The 16,126-nt window shown below is 44.1% G+C and overlaps 1 protein-coding gene across 6 annotated transcripts in view; it reads right to left on the reverse strand.

Moving 5' to 3' along the window:
* SLIT2 (slit guidance ligand 2) overlaps positions 1–11,142 on the reverse strand; it is a 244,603-nt gene extending 233,461 nt beyond the window's left edge. For 2 of the 6 annotated variants that reach the window (XM_081924341.1, XM_081924340.1), the window contains exons 1-3: positions 10,151–11,141; positions 6,692–6,763; positions 5,468–5,539 (exon numbers count right to left, since the gene is read on the reverse strand). In XM_081924341.1, the coding sequence (XP_081780467.1) occupies positions 5,468–5,539; positions 6,692–6,763; positions 10,151–10,338 (332 nt within the window). In that variant the 5' untranslated portion in view covers positions 10,339–11,141. Of the gene's footprint in view, positions 1–5,467; positions 5,540–6,691; positions 6,764–10,150 lie in introns of all 6 variants that reach the window. The other 4 variants (XM_081924339.1, XM_081924337.1, XM_081924338.1 and 1 more) reach the window with 4 other exon arrangements.
* Positions 11,143–16,126: the final 4,984 nt, after the last annotated feature.

Below are 16,126 nucleotides of genomic sequence, written 5' to 3' on the forward strand. Positions count from 1 at the left end.
CCTAGGCGCTGAGGCTTTAACCCACAGCACCAAATAACTTGTCCCAATTACAGTAGGGATCAGTCCAGCAGCGGCCATGGGGGGGGGGAAGCCTTGGTCAATAGGTAAGGCATGCTAGGAAATATCTAGCAGATATTGGCATTCATATAAATTAACATGGGGTGGCATGACTGGACAAGATGAATTGGGCTGGACAATATGAAAGGCAACCTGAGTGTGATCAAGCTCTACAACCACCTGAGAGATGTATTAGTCCATGTGTCGGTTACTCTTGCTTGTTAGCTGTTGGGAATTTGGGGAGGGGGGGTTCTTCTTTCTTGTGGGAACCTGTAGTTAGGAATTTAACCTGGATCGTTTGTATGCCAAACCAGTGCTGTAACACTGCACTCATGCCCCACAAATGCCCCAATCAGTACTGGTGCATATCACTGGAAGCCCAAGATCTTACACGTGGGGCTGAGGAGAAATGGAAGGAGAAATGTGACAAGTTAGGTCCTGTGTATGGATTGTTCTGTGGCTGTGCAATTAAATTGTTGCTCACTAGAGCAGAAGTCCTTTACTCTCGCCTTCTCAATCTGAAGTTGTCACTTACAAAATACAAATCAATTTTGCCTTGCGGAAGCCACATTTCTATCTTTGGGATGAGAATGGAACCCACATCTCTAGTCCTACTGCAATGCTTTGCCACTGAGCTATCAACCAACTCACAGTGCTGCCCTCCATAACACTAAAAAGGTTGCTCCACCTGTTATAGGTATAGGTAAAGATAAAGGACCCCTGGATGGTTGAGTCTTCGCTTTCAGGCCGAGGAAGCCAGTGTTTGTTCACAGAAAGCTTTCTGGGTCATGTGGCCAGCATGACTAAACTACTTCTGGTGCAACGGGACACCGTGAAGGAAACCAGAGCGCACAGAAACACTGTTTACCTTCCCACCACAGCGGTACCTGTTTATCTACTTGCACTGGTATGCTTTTGAACTGCTAGGTTGGCAGGAGCTGAGACAGAGCAAAGGGAGCTCACTTTGTTGTGGGGATTCGAACTGCCGACCTTATGATCGGCAAACGCAAGAGGCTCACTGATTTAGACCACAGCGCCACCCGCCAATCAGTCACTGGAGGAGAGGGTATCCTGGAGATATCCTTATCATCTGTCCATACAATATAGGAATCAGGCTCCTACTGTGGGTGCACCTAACTGTAGCAATTCCTTCCCATTACACATAAGACAGCCTCTATTGTCTTTTCAGCACCCACTGAAGACGTTCCCTATTTCAACAAGCAGTTTAAGTGGAGATCTTTATTTCTTTATGCTGGATTTTGATACATGGAATTGTTTTTACTGCAAATTTGATTTGGGATGACTAAATGGAATCTAATAGACTTGTTCTTGTAGCGTGCTGTAAAAAAACCTGTTTTGCTCACCCCAACACTGCTGTTTTCTGCAGTACAGTATTCAAAATGATTTCCATTTGGACTCTTAAGTACCCTTATCTCAAGGGGCAGGGTGTGGTTACAAATTAGTACCAAATGCAGGCTTTTTACCCTTTTGACTATGGAGATAGCTAGCTGTTGCGACAGGAGCGGCTCTCTCCCCAGCCCCCCTTCTCCAGGCCCTTCCCTGTCAAAGGGTTATTTTCTGGCTACGGCATTTGGACTTCCGGGGAATTTGAACTCCTGCCTTAGGGGAGCCCTGCAGCTGTCGGTTGCTGTCCTCCTACCCCCTGGATGGCACTGTGGACTCTTTCTGAGCTTGTATACTGTATACCAGGAGAGGCTGTAGAATGCGATCCAACATGACATTCCTATAATGTCGCTTGGTGTCTTCCGTTCCTCCTACGTTATCAACAATCACCTCAATGACTGGTGAGGAAGAGCAGAGTTGCTAGAGATATTATGGGTTTTTCAAAGGTGGGTTTGCCCATAGGGATATTCTTTGCTTAATGCAAACATGGGGTAAGGGTGAACCGGGCGGGGGGGGGGGAGCTCCAAGGGCCAGATCTTTATAAGAAGATCCTTATCTGGATGAGCCTCATGGGACAAATTTGACATCTGGGTGGGGCGACTCACCTGTCAATCACAACTTTCCAAGTCTCCTGCCCCTTTCTTTCAGTTTCCTAATCTTGGAAGCTTGGAAGTAGGGGAGACTTGAAAAGGCTTTAAGACAGCACCCACAGCCCATTCCAGTTGTAACACAGGTGTGGAAGTTGCCTTAAAACACTTATCAAAAGCAGCTTCTCATGCAAGTGGTGGCAGAGGGAAGCGTAGCGGAAAACTCTTCTCTCCCACCCTGCTGCTGCCCCTTATGATGCCACCAGTGATCAGATGAGAATGATTTGGTGGAAATGACCTCATGAACCAAACTGGCAGGTTGAGGTCAGCCCATAGGCAGGAAGTTCCCTGCCCTTGGGACAAGCACAGGCATGTGTTACACCGATGAAATTGCAGAGCTATGAAAACTATGGTATCAGTCTGCCAGACTGTGTGTCACAACAGAAAGCAAGGATTAATCTAGAAACTGTATGGTGGTTAAATAGCAATCAAAATCACAGAACACGACCCAGCCAGCAGCTTTGATGGGTTTTGCATTCACTATATGGTAACCACTTAATACATCAAAAAGACTGCCACAGCAATGTAGTTTGTTTGATATTTAAATATCATGCATGTTAACCAAGTCCCTGCTGCGCCATGTACATAAAGGAAATATTTGAAGAGAGTTATCAGTGAACTTCCTGGGAAATGCGTTTGAATTCCAAAATCTCAAAGGGATGAATTGGCTCAAGACAACAACATCTATCTCTCAGGTGGATGTGGTAATTGTCAACAAAATGAATCTTCATATTTTCCTCACAGATATTGAACACTTGTTCATAGCCCAGCAGCTGAGATGATTTCAAAGGATTCTGGCTCCAAATTCCTTCTACTCCAAAACATGTGTTTTGAGCCTTGCATAGAGCAGAAAACTGTGACGCTATTACCATAATGTGGGTAGAAACGAAAACCTTAAACAACTTAGAAGACGAATTCTGATTTTTGAACAAGTTCCAATACATTTTAACCACATGGCTGTTATTTGTTTCCACAAAAAAGCAGTGGTTTTCAACAAATATACAATTACTTGTTTCAACTAATTAACCAAAATGAAAGGTAACCCCTAAGCATCGAGCTATATACAGTCACATGTAAAAGAGGAAAAGGAAAGGGTGAAATTAAGTGCACAAGAGATTTGTGTACTGAAACCCTACTGCTTTATCCTTGATGGGCTCGCTTGTAGTATTGGAGCCCAGCTAGAGAAAAACTGAGCCAGGTAGAGAGAAGGGTGTCAGCACTTTCACCTCTGGAGTTCTTTTGTAGTTTCCAATTAAATCAGTGTTTCCCAAACTTGGGTCTCCAGCTATTTTTGGAATACAACTCCCATCATCCCTACCTAGCAGGACCAGTGGTCAGTGATGATGGGAACTGTAGTCCAAAACAGATGGAGACCCAAGTTTGGGAAACACTGAATTAAACCTTTGAATGTGACATGGGTAGAGCTGTGCTTAAAAGGTGTTAATAAATAAACAGTGTTGGCAAGCTTAACAGATACAACTTTGCTGGGGGGGGGGCGTTCTTCAGAGGTACAGTATTCACATTTGAAATATACATAGGATTATATCCAGTGTTAGTGATACTCAAAACACATTGAAATTCATGAGCATGACTAAATTCAGTCTGCTAATTCCAAGAGATCTGCTCTGAGTAAAAACTTAGTTGGCTAATTCAGTTTCATAAAAGTGTTAGGGATTTAGGCCACAATCCACATGCCTCAATAACATTCTCAGAATGAAATTAGCCATAATGTGCTGACAAGTTATGTTCACGCCAATATCTTACAAGCACCTTCCACCAGTATGTGATCCGGGACTTAACAGTTCATCAAGCATATAATTGTTGATCTTGGACAAACACTTAGGAAATAATTTTCTGTAAACTAATTTCCAGAAATAAAAACTGGCAATAGTATGTGTGCATAAATTGCATATCACTCTCTATTTGCAGAAACACAATGATTTTTTAAAAGGGATATTGCTAGTATTTTTTAGAAAAACTTCAACTAGCAGCAGACCTGGGCAAACTTCAACTCTTATGCTCAAACACAAACCACTTCACCAGTGCACGCCCCTTCCCTATTTTTCTGATTCCATTTTATCAATAAAAAGCTTTTGCAGGCAACAGTATCAATGCAAAACACGGCCTAGCAAAAACAAGCAAAAATGTTCCTCTTCCAAAACAAATTTATGCCATATTTCAAAACTGTATAGAACCGTCACCATTCGAGAAAATCTGCACTGGCATATAGTTAAAGCAGGCAAGACACAGATACTCTCTTCCCATACAAGTTGAAACAGAAAGTTAGTCTGCTGTTTTTCAAGATTTTAAACTGTCTGACTTTCGAGTAATGTCCTGAAAACATCCTTGCTACACAGAGGGAATGGCAAAAAGGGTGGAGAAAGACAGATGCAGTTGTTACATTCTGTTGTTGTGATTTTTTTAAAAAAGAAAAACACAAGAGAGCACCAGAGAAGTAAAAGCAGTGCTCATAAAAACTGTATAGTTCGGAGATGGCCTTGTTCCCTATAAGCAATGAACAATCCTATGCAAGAGCTAAACAGTACAGAAAAATGCAACATACGTGAACTTATGTCCCAAACTGAATTACTGCAGTCTTGAGTGCTGTCAAAATGCAACACAGTATACACACAACAGAAATGCAGCTTTCAAAGAAACTGCATAGGTGGAATGAGAGAGCAACTAACTAGCCTTTATCGTTCAACAGGATGGTCTTTGAAGTCTCCAAATACTTTATTACAGTACTATAAACACAGGCTGATATGGGTGGTATTCAACACTGGTCCTACTTGAAGCAGGCCCATAGAAGTAAATGGAAATACTTCCATTCATTTCACTGTGTCTACTCTGAGTAGTACTTAGTAGAATACAGCCCATTTTTCTATTTACATTCTTAGATCCATTCAAACACTTCACAATTTTCTGTACAGTGCATTAAATTTTAGAGCATTTTACACCTAATTTTCTCCCTTACACAAATGTTTTGCTTTCCCACAACACAGTATACAACGTACAGGAAACCAAATGCTTAAATTGTATTCTTAGTGAAGGAGCAAGTTTTATCATCATTAGCTTGTACCAAGTTAGGGGTTGTAATTAATTCCCTCTAGAAAATTTGTTTAAGTCCTTAGAACTCTTCACATTAGATGAATCTTGTCTTTCAAAAAATGAAAATTACATTTCAGTTTTCCCCTCTTTCCCACATAGAATCTACTGCTACATTTGATTCTGTCCAATAAGAATTCCAAGAGGGCAAACAAATCCCAGCAGTTTAACTCAAAGTAGAAACAGGGAGGGCAGTGGGGGGAAATTACAACAACTTGCTTTGTTGTATTTCAAATCAATAAAAAGTTACTTACAGTCTCTCCAGTTCTTTCAGGTCCTGGAATGCTCCTCTCTCAATTGTACTAATCTTGTTTTCCATGAGCTGACTGAAATGCAGAGTATGAGTTTTAAAACGGCTAGTAATCAAACGATGATTAACACCTGTTATTACAGCACTTTAGCAATGGGGAAACTTGCAATTGCTCCTCTTTATTAACTTCACAATTCACACTCTATTCTTAGACTTCCCATCCAATTTAATGTGTTTAAGACTTGTCACCTTAAACTCCACTATGACTTTTTTTTTTCCCAAGGAAGAGAGAAAATACCCTCTCCGTTTTCAGAGACCTTAAACCTGCTCAAGAACTTGAAGGGTCAAAGGTGATAAAAATATATGCCTTGCTTAAGGAAAAAGTCAAAGCTGCTGCTCAATTACAGAATGTTAAAAACATGTACATGATGTATAAAAGTTTCTTTTTTAAAAAAAGAAATGAAAGCTAACTATTATAAATTAAGTTGTTTTCAACTGAAAAAGAGTTAATGTGGTTTTTTTCCACAAAAGGAAAAGTTTGCAACTTTTCATCATTAGGATGAAATATCAAAACCAATCTAATTGTTTGCAATTATTCCCTAATTTAAAACAATTTTGTTACTAGCGTGCCTCAAAGAAGATTTTGTTTTCACTGAAAGAGCAGTCATTACTGTATAGTGATTTTTTTTTTAATCTACAGGCCTTGAGAAGGACTTCTGAGTTATTAAGTAACCAGGCTTTATATATGGTAAAACTATTTAAAAGTTTGTATCAATTTTCACAGAATTTGGTGTAAAAGCAAGTTGCATTGATAGCTTCTCTTTCCCGAATTTCCCTTTACTGCTAACTAGAATAACTTCTGACAATCCTAAACTCAAAGTGCATTCAAACAAATTAATTCAGTTAGCCTTTAAAAAACAGATATTTCTCTTTACAGTTTGCTAAAAAGCATTTCGTTTTCAGAAAGTCAATAATTTGCGGTATTTATAGAGTCAAGGAAAAGAATAAAATCACAAGTGGCTACAATACAAAATTGCTACTGTGGCAGTCTTCCAAATTTTTATGTCATCTCCCAACTGCTTTTTCTCATATGGTGTAAGTTTGGTTGTCGTTATTTTAGAGGTTAAGTAAAGAATTAGCCTTGTTGATAAAATAAGTCGTTTTCCACAGAACTGCACATCTGCAGAATACAATAGTAACGGATAAAATACAACAAAAGGCAACTTACAGAACTCGAAGGTGTCTTAGGCCAGCAAAATCAGTCTTTGTGATCCTTGTGATATTATTCCCATTAAGATCCCTAAGAAGAAGTAGTAGTAAAATTAAAACATTCCAGAACTGGTGGCTATTTATTAAAATCAAACAATAAGAATTTGCAACAAAGAGTTTGAGGATAACTGTAGGTCGGTGCAAATTCCTGAAAAGTTTATGTAAAAGTAATTCTCCTTAGCAGATTTCATTTGCGCTTGTTTTAATTTCCATTTTACTGAAAAAGCATTTGGATATATTGTTTCTAGACTGTTCCTATCATGAAATAGTGAGATTTGTGGTGTGCCATTCACAAATTTGACTTTCTCGCGATAGGAACAGTTATGATTAATGACTGCTACCACTGCCTCTGGACAAGTCCGTTCGCTGTTTTTAATGGATGAATGAGAGAAACAGAGATGAAATCAAAACATGTTTACTTAATGATATGCTTAGTACGTTACTTCCTGAACCTACAGAGAACAGGGGAGAAATCATTGGCCCACTTCTTTGGTCAGGTACTCAGAGACAACCCCTGAAGACCATTACAGAGTCCACAACAGGAGAGCAGACAGGAACACTGGCATCAAATAGTCAAATGAATGGTGAACCAAGGAGGAAGTGGATAGTAAACATCTGACAGCTTTCCTGGGGCCCAGGATTTTTCTGGAAGGCATCATCATCTCTGCAACATTCCTAAAAAACTCAGCATTCCTAAAACTTACACAGCCAAGCTTACCCAAGCAAATATTTGTGAACTTACAAACAATATGATCCAAGTGTTCATCTCTTTTAACCCTATGTTTGGGTTTAAATTTATTTTATTTCTTAAATCTCATTTAGTCCTGTAATTGTAAAAGGTACAACTATTTACAAATAATGGAGAATCTCAGAATCTCAATTCATTCCAATTTGGTCATGATTAGTTAAGTAAGGGACAACTATATTATCATGACTTCAGCTTGGATTCACTACTTGAGAGTAAACTCAGGAGGGAAAAGTTTGATAATGGAAACTAACCTTAAGTCCATGTGCATTATATTTGGGGAAGAGATTTAGCACATTCCACTTAAGAAAAGTAGCAGGAATCTCAAGTGATCTACAGATTTCCCCCCACCTACCCTTAAGACTAATGAGTCACTGATATTTTTCTCTGAGTTTAAAGCAAAAATGCTAATGACTCTCCATTTTTTCTCCCAAAGCTGCTTACATTAATAGCTACAAAGACAATCAGGACGTGTTTTGAAGAACACTCTTAAACCTAACTGATCAGTCAGGAAAGATCATAATAGCTAAGAATGATATGGCAGATTTACTTAAATCTACGAAGTGGGTACGAGGTACCTCTTCAATACTTTTTGTATCTTTGGAACAATATACTTCAAGTAGTAAAAGCAATTCTATTTTGAGAAAGCAGGTAACAAGAAACTAACTGTGTGGCAAACAAGTGTCATGTTCCTTTTAGTAGGATCCCTCTGCCTCCAGCCCCAAATTATTCAGCACTCTGTACAAACGATATAAATATTTTGTTGGTGGAAGAATTAAGAATTCCACCTTTGGGGCAAAGGAGTATTGTTAAAAGCAGGATTTCCTAGTAGCAGGAAATCCTCCGTCTTGATTTTTAAAGTGCCTTCTTGAAAAGTCAGAGTAGGTTTTGTAAATTGCTTCTGGATGCCTCAGGGTAAGAGATTCATAAATGAAATAAATAATAGGTTTGTTTTTGTTAAAAAAAAGACTAAGTGAAACAAAGGTGGATTGAAATGGGCTGGTAAAGTTTGTCTTGGTGACTCCACTTGGAGCTGGTGAGATTTCAGGCAGAGGGCTTTGCAATTTACTCTTCCCGTTTTAAGTCTGCACTGAAGTTGGCCTGAAGTGTATTCTACAAGCTTTTTCTACAAGTCATTTCCGCAGATCAGAAGAAAAGGTGTATTTCAATCCGTTTAAAGGGGAGGGGGAAGAAGATAAATATGGAGGGAAGCAGGGAAAGGGCCATCTCACACATAGTCTCTTTCTGACCCAAATTAACAGCAGTGTATTTTGCTTATTACTGTTGAGTAAGGGGGGTAAGCAAAGCAGTGGAACTAATGGCCTGGTTCTTTCATGTCTCCTTACATTACCCAAACCCCATAATGAGAATTGCAGGAAAGGGAGGGGGAAGGTAAGCTGGGCTTAACAAATCAATAATTTAGAAATAAAGGAATAACTGGGTATTTGTTCAAGGAACTTGAAGTATTCCAAAATAAGGAGCAGCTAATTTGAGGCTGTGGTGTTCTAAAATAAGATACATTGATCTGTGTGTGCATATGTGTTCTAAGGCAGCAGAGAAAGTGATAAGGGGCATCTGGTGTTGGTACTACACTAAAAAAAAATATGAAATAGCGGAAGTCCTAAAGAGATTTGTAACCACCAGCACTAACCACAACACAAGCCATCTGCAACATACATTGATTTTTTTTTTTAAGGAGGGGGAAGGCCCATAAGGAACTCCGTGTATTGATCGCTCGTGCTGCTTTTTGCATTTCTCCTGCTGTTTAATTTGACAGACTTGCCTTTTAATGGTTGGGTTCTTATTGGTTTCCACACTTGTAAGCCACTTTAAGAGCAGCCAAAGTGGGGTATAGCTTTGTAAGCCCATAATAAAGAACTGCATTAACAACTAAACAAAAGCATACAGCTCTTCAGAAGGAAATAAAGCTCTGAAACTTCAACTGTGAACTACTCTGAAAGGCTGCTGCTGCTGCGCATGGTGTACCTATAATGCAACTATGCACTGCTTCAAAGCTGGGGGCAGGGGAGGAGTATCAGGAAGAGTGGATTAAATCTAATGATTACTTAGTTAAAATATGTTAAGTTAAATTAACAGAAAACAACTTAATTGGCTTAGGATTTTATTTATGTTAAGCGTCAAATTAATATGTTTAATTTCATAATGCAAAGATCTAAGGATGTTAATGTTTAAGTTAAATTTTATAAGAAATGTGATTGGGAAAACCGTTAAAAGGACATGCAATGAAATTCAACCAAGGGGAAGCAGGGGAGTCACTTAACAATGTTAACAAGTGTAAGGCTCTGATTTACGTTTGTTTGTCTTATGCGTTTGTTTATAATGTTGTGAAAACCAATAAATAAATTTTGGGGAAAACAAACAAAGCTGGGGGCAGGGGGAGACTGATGCGCCCTAAAAAGGAACCAAGGGGGAGTGTCGGGAGGAGAATTGAAAGCACTAATTCCATTTCCACTTAGCTTCGCTTTTTTAAAATGGGGAGGAGGAAGTATCTTCCATCCTCTGGCAACAGCAATGGGTTGCTTGACATGTTGGCTGGATGAGAGGGAAGGGGATGGGAAGGATGTTGGGACCTGGGCACGAGGGGGAGGGGAGGGCGGCAGGTGTGTTTCTGGGGAGGTGGGTGGGAAATCCGCAGGGAGGAAGGCGACTTACAGCCTCTCGGTGTTGCGAGGGACGTTCCTGGGGACGCTGCGCAGCGCCAGCCCGTGACAGTCCACGGTGCTCCCGGAGCAGGAGCACTGAGCCGGGCAAGGCTGCGGCGCCACCTCGCCCAGGCGGAGCAGCAGCAGCAGCAGCAGCGCGCCCGGGCAGAGCCAAGGCAGCGCCACCAGCAGCTTCATCGTCTCCTCGAGGTCACCGCCGGATCCCCACCGAGAGACGCGGATCCGGCGCTGGGGGAAACCCGATCGCTTCCCCCTTCGGTGGTGGTGGTGGGGATAGAGACCCCCTCGAAAAAAAGAGAGACCCCCTAAAAATATATAAAAAGAAAGCCCTCCTCCTCCTAAGTTCCAAGGTCCCAAGGCAGAATCCAAATCCCCGAGCGAAGTCCGGGCAGGGAGGCGACGTCGAGGCGGATCCCCAGGCAGAGTCCCGCTCCGAAGCAGCCGAGGTGCGAGTCCCGCCGGCGGGTGGGGGGCCGGCCGCGAAGGCGAGCCCCTCGGAAGTCCGCTGGCGAACGGACGAGGCGCGAGCCCAGCCCCTCTTTCTGGCGCCTGCTGGTCCTTCTCAGCACGGCATGTTGGAATCCCGCTCCGTCCAGGCTTTAGAAGCCCGTCGAGAAGACGAAGAAGAAGCCGCCGTCGCCGCAGCAGCAGCCGCCGCCGCCCCCAGCCTCGCGCCGCGCCGCCTCGGAGAAAAGCTCGCTCTCCCCGCCGCCGCCGCCTGCGCCCAGCTGCATTGCGACCGCCGGCGAGCCCCTAGAGCGCCCGCGCCGGCTGCATGCTTCGTCCTCGCCGGGAGAGGGACCGAGAGAGAGGCGAGGGCGGGCAGGAGCAGCTCCACACACAAACACACACCGGCTCCCCCAACGTCGGCGGCGGCGGGCTGCGCTGCACTGAGGAGGATGGACGCCGGTAGAGGTTAAGAATCGCAGGCGAAGAGGCGGGAGGAGGAGGAGGAGGAGGAGGAGACACACGCGCGCGCTCTCTCCCTCACACCCAACTCCAGCGCTTGCTCTCCCGCTCTTCGCCGCCAAGTTCGGGTCGGTGGGCGCGCAAGCCACCAGACGAAGCGCAAGGGCGAAGAGGAGCCGCTGCGGGAGCAAGGGAGCGCGCCGCCGGCGCCGAGGTCGCTCCGGAGCCCGATCCTGTGGCGGAGGCGAGCGCGGAATCGAAGCCCCCTCAGCAGCTCTCCCTCCTGGCGCAGCTCAGGAGCCGGCGGGGGGGGGGGGAGGGGAAAGGGGCGGGAACGCGCGCCGCCGCCTCCTCGCGCCAGGCGCCCGGAGACAGGGGCGCTTCGCGGCGGCTGCACCTGAGGGGAGAGGTGAGCGGCGGCAAGGGGGCAGCTGCTGCCGCCAAGGGGCGAGGCGGCGCCGAGGGCTGGCGGAGGCGGGGAAACCAGGTGTTGGGCGCCGGGCCCTCAGGTTTCCCTTCTCCCCAAGCACTTTTTTGGGGGGGAGCAAGGTCAATAGAGCTGCTGGCTCTCCGTTCACGCGCGCCTTTCTCAAGAATCCCGCGCGAGCGCTCAAGGGCGGACGCAGACTTCCCTCAGTGCGCTTTCCGCAAGGCGCTGCGCGCAACTCCCCTTAAGACGAAGTTTCTCAGGTTTGAACAAGTGTGCAAGCCAAGTTTCCGGCCCTTATGAAGGAACATCACTGCCCCCCTCCTGCCATTTTAATGTACTATGTGCTTTTTTTTAACCCAACTTCGCAGTAGACGCAGGGTACTTTGACGCCAACCCGCGAGTTCTTCTCGCCACAGAAAGTCCGTCGCCCCGCGCGCCCTTTTATAGAGCCCTCGAGCCGCGTCTTCCCTGGCCACGCCCCTGTGTCCACAAGGGCCCCTGCTGATTGGCGGTACTATTGGGGAGGGGGGAGCCAGGCTGACAAGAGAGGCGCACGGGAAGGGGAAGGGGAGCTGAACTTGCCAGAGAGTGGCAGCATGTGTGACTTTGCAAAGAATTCTCAATTGTCTCCAAACAGGGCGGAAGGAAGGCAGTGGACAGACTTCAAATCATCTCACTGAATCTGGGGACCCTTTTTTTTTTTTGAAAAGAGAAAAAATGGTTATTAAAAAAAAAGATTTTTTTTTAAAAAAATAAGAAGCAATACAGTCATACTTCGAGTTGAATTTGCTTCAGGTTGAGCGCGTTCGAGTTGCGCTCCGCGGAAACCTGGAAGTAACGGAGCGCATTACTTCCGGGTTTAGCCGCTCGCGCATGCGCAGACGCTCAAAATGCCGTCATGCGCGGAAGCGGCAAAATGCGACCTGCGCATGCGCAGACATGCCGTCGTGTCTTGCGTTCGGTTCGTGATGCGAACAGCGTTCCGGAATGGATCCCGTTCGCATACTGAGGTACCACTGTATCTTTTCTTCTGTGGTCTCTGTCACGTTGCCTTCCTCTGGGCCCCAGCCTGCTCTCTTGGAGCGCTAGCCGCCATGGAGTAGGCACAAGTCGGGCCTGGGCTCAGCCACGTGTCCTTGCCTTCCCGATGCTCTCCTACCTCTCCTCAGTGGTGGCAATGCGGCAAGGTTGGGGCTCCCCTCTTTTTTCTCCTTCCTCTTTCTCTCTCTTCCTTCTCCCTGCATCGGCTCCGGAGTTTTCCTGGCCCCAGAGTGCCACTGGGCAGTCGGCCAGGAGGCCGGGTGCTCTTGCTCCTGGCTCGATTTGGGTCAATGGGGGGGTCAGCAGTTCCCCCAGTTGACTTGCCAGGTGTCCCTGGTTCCCCTTTGGTAGTGGCGGCGGCGGCAGTCTCAGCAGCCCAGAGCCAGCCTGGTGGTGCAGTTGGCTCTGGTTGGCTTCAGGAGCTGCTCGCTGCCCACCATTTTGCCTCAGCGGAAGTCCCCATATGATGTGTCTTGTGCCGTTGAACCAATCACGCAACATTCATTCCCTACTAATAAATCTACAACACTTAATATAAATCTGGGGACATTAAATGAAATCTGGGGACATTCCGGGGACGGATTTTGTCTGGGGAAACGGGGACGTCTGGTAACCATATCATAATTGCATATGTGTACTTTGGCTTCACCACAGATGATTTTTTAAAAAAAACTTACACATTTTAACAAAAATAAGAATTCCATATCTAGGTTTTAGGATTAAAGCTGAATTATTTGTGTGTGTGCACATTCAATAGCCCCAAGATTCATAAAGATCATATTCTTAAATAAGACATATCTGCTGATCGATAGGGTGAATGTGGACTGTACTACATCCTGATGCATTTTTCATTACGGCTACAACAGAGTGTCAGGCCTGAATACATGGCAATGCTTTAAAGCCTAGAGGCTCAAGCACTACTGAGGCTGAGGATGCTGGATCATAGATTTTTGACCAGCATTTACATTTACAGAGATTTAACTGAAGCATCATGAAAAAGTAATGACAGCACCTCCCGCAACATCAATACATTGATTCTGAAAAATCTTAATTGTATTTTTATATGTGGACATCTAAACATTGACAGCCACTTCACTCAGCAGTTCCAACCTTATAGTTATTGCTCTGGATTTTATCTGAGACAATACAAATAAAAAATGCTACACATAACTTTCCATATCCCACAAAAATCATACATACCAAATTTTGACCTGCACTATATTTTTAATTGATTCATGGGAGACAGATGAGTTCTTTAACCCATATGCTTAATGGGTTAGATCAGGGCACATGTCTCGAGCAGGCATAGGCAAACTCAGCCCTCTAGATGTTTTGGGACTACAACACCTATGATCCCTAGCTAACAGGACCAGTGGTCACGGATGATGGGAATTGTAGTCCCAAAACATCTGGAGGGCAGAGTTTGCCTATGCCTGATCTAGAGTCAGTAGATCTACTGACTTTTGATTTCATAAATATATATTATTTTTTTACTACATTTCTATTTACTGCCACTCTCCTGAGAAGGAAGAGACGTGGCGGCGGCAGGTAACTCCCTACGGAGGGAAACAGAGGTAGCAGTTTGTGGAGGAATGATCCATGATTTCAGTTGTCTCTATACTAATGCATAGAGTATGGGAAACAAGCAAAGAGAACTTGAGCTCTTGAGGGTGACAAATATGACCTAACAGGCATTTCTCAAATGTGGTAGGATGAGACTCATGACCAAAATGAATGGATCAAACAGGAATGGAGGCGGAGTAGCATTATACATCAAGTGTGTGTACACTTTTAAACAGATCCATGACTTGGAGCATGGAAGGAAGATTCAGAATATATGGGTAAAAATTGTAAGAGAAGGAAACAGCAGTGACCCTAATGTGGGTATCTGCTATAGACATCCAACCCAATCTGAAGATGTAAATGGTGCCTTTATTGAGCAGATTACTTTTTGAATGTTTGGTGTCATGGGAGACTTTAACTACCCCCAATATCTCTTGGAACTCAAACTCTGTCAAGAATGTAAGGTCCAAAAATTCCACAAGTGCGTCACAGAAAATTTCATTTCCCAGAAGGTTGAAGAAGCAACAAGGGGCTCATCTCTCTTGGAGCTGGTCCTCACTAAAAGATCCTCACCAACTGATCACCAAGTGAAAGTTCGGGGAACCTTTGGAGAAAGTGATCATGTCCTCCTGGGTTTCATGATACCAAGGCAAAGGGAAGCTGAGTGTAGTCAGACATGCACTCGGGACATTAAGAAGGCAGGTTTCAAAAAGCTTAAGTAGAACAGACTCCCACAAGAGGTGGTAGACTCTTCTCCCTTGGAGGTTTTTAAGCAGAGGTTGGATGGCCACCTGTCATGGATACGTTAGCTGATATTCCTGCATTGCAGGGGGTTGCATTAGATGACCCTCGATGTTCCTTCTATCTCTACAATTCTAGGATTCTGTGGCACTAGAGGAGCTAGATCTATATAGATCTGAAGTTTAACGTGAAAAAATTAGGTAGTTTTCTCCAAAATCCTTAATAGGAACTTAGGAAGTTGGCACATAGCAACCACTGGTTCAACTGGTACTATAGACAGCAACTGGCAATGGCTCTCAATGTTTTAGGGAGGAGTCTTTCCCAGCCCTGCCTGTAGACTACACGCTACAGCCTTTCCCCATATAGTACATTCTACTGCTTTTGTAAATATCTCACTAAAAGGTAAAGGACCCCTGACCATTAAGTCTAGTCTTGAACGACTCTGGGGTTGTGGTGCTCATCTCGCTTTACTGGCTGAGGGAGCCAGTGTTTGTCCGCAGACAGTTTTTCCGGGTCATGTGGCCAGCATGATTAAGCTGTTTCTGGCGAACCAGAGCAGTGCACATAAACGCCATTTACCTTCCCGCCGGAGTGGTGCCTATTTATCTACTTGCACTTTGAGGTGCTTTCGAACTGCTAGGTTGGCAGGAACTGAGCAACGGGAGCTCACCCTGTCATGGGGATTCAAACCGCTGACCTTCCAATGAATCAGAAGCCACAACCTTACATAATTTATGAAACTGACAAACAGTTATTTCATATTGTAAATGGTCTAATCCAAGGTTGTTTCAAGGTGGCTCTCACCATTTTGGTTTGGTCCTTCCCCCTCTTTTGTTTGCCCCACAAGGCACTGTGTTTTTTTGAGAGACTGCATCATCTTTGATTTTGGAAATTGTGCTGAAGGAAGCTATCATAATTCCTCTTTGTAACAAAAATGTTTTAATCCTACAGAGCATGTACTTAGAAGCTCATTAGGAAGATACAAGCTAAATTTCTCTCCTCTCTTCAGCTTCCATCAAAATTTATTAACCAATGTCCCAATCTTAAAACGTCATCAGGATCGTATTGTTGGTATTATCAACCCATCATTTCCAGGGGCGGCATTTCTGTAGCCACTCATGGATTCCAACGTGTGCAGCATACTTATGAATGAGATTATAACATTGTTGATGTCACTTAACATTTCTGACAACAGAAAGGAGAAGAAAAGTAATTTTTCTTTAGCTCTTGACTCTGTTTGGAAGGGGGTGTCACACTTGGTCATTAGTGCTTGAAGGAAAG

This window comes from Podarcis melisellensis, assembly GCF_964234715.1.
Source record: "Podarcis melisellensis genome assembly, chromosome: 9".
Lineage (NCBI taxonomy): Eukaryota > Metazoa > Chordata > Lepidosauria > Squamata > Lacertidae > Podarcis > Podarcis melisellensis.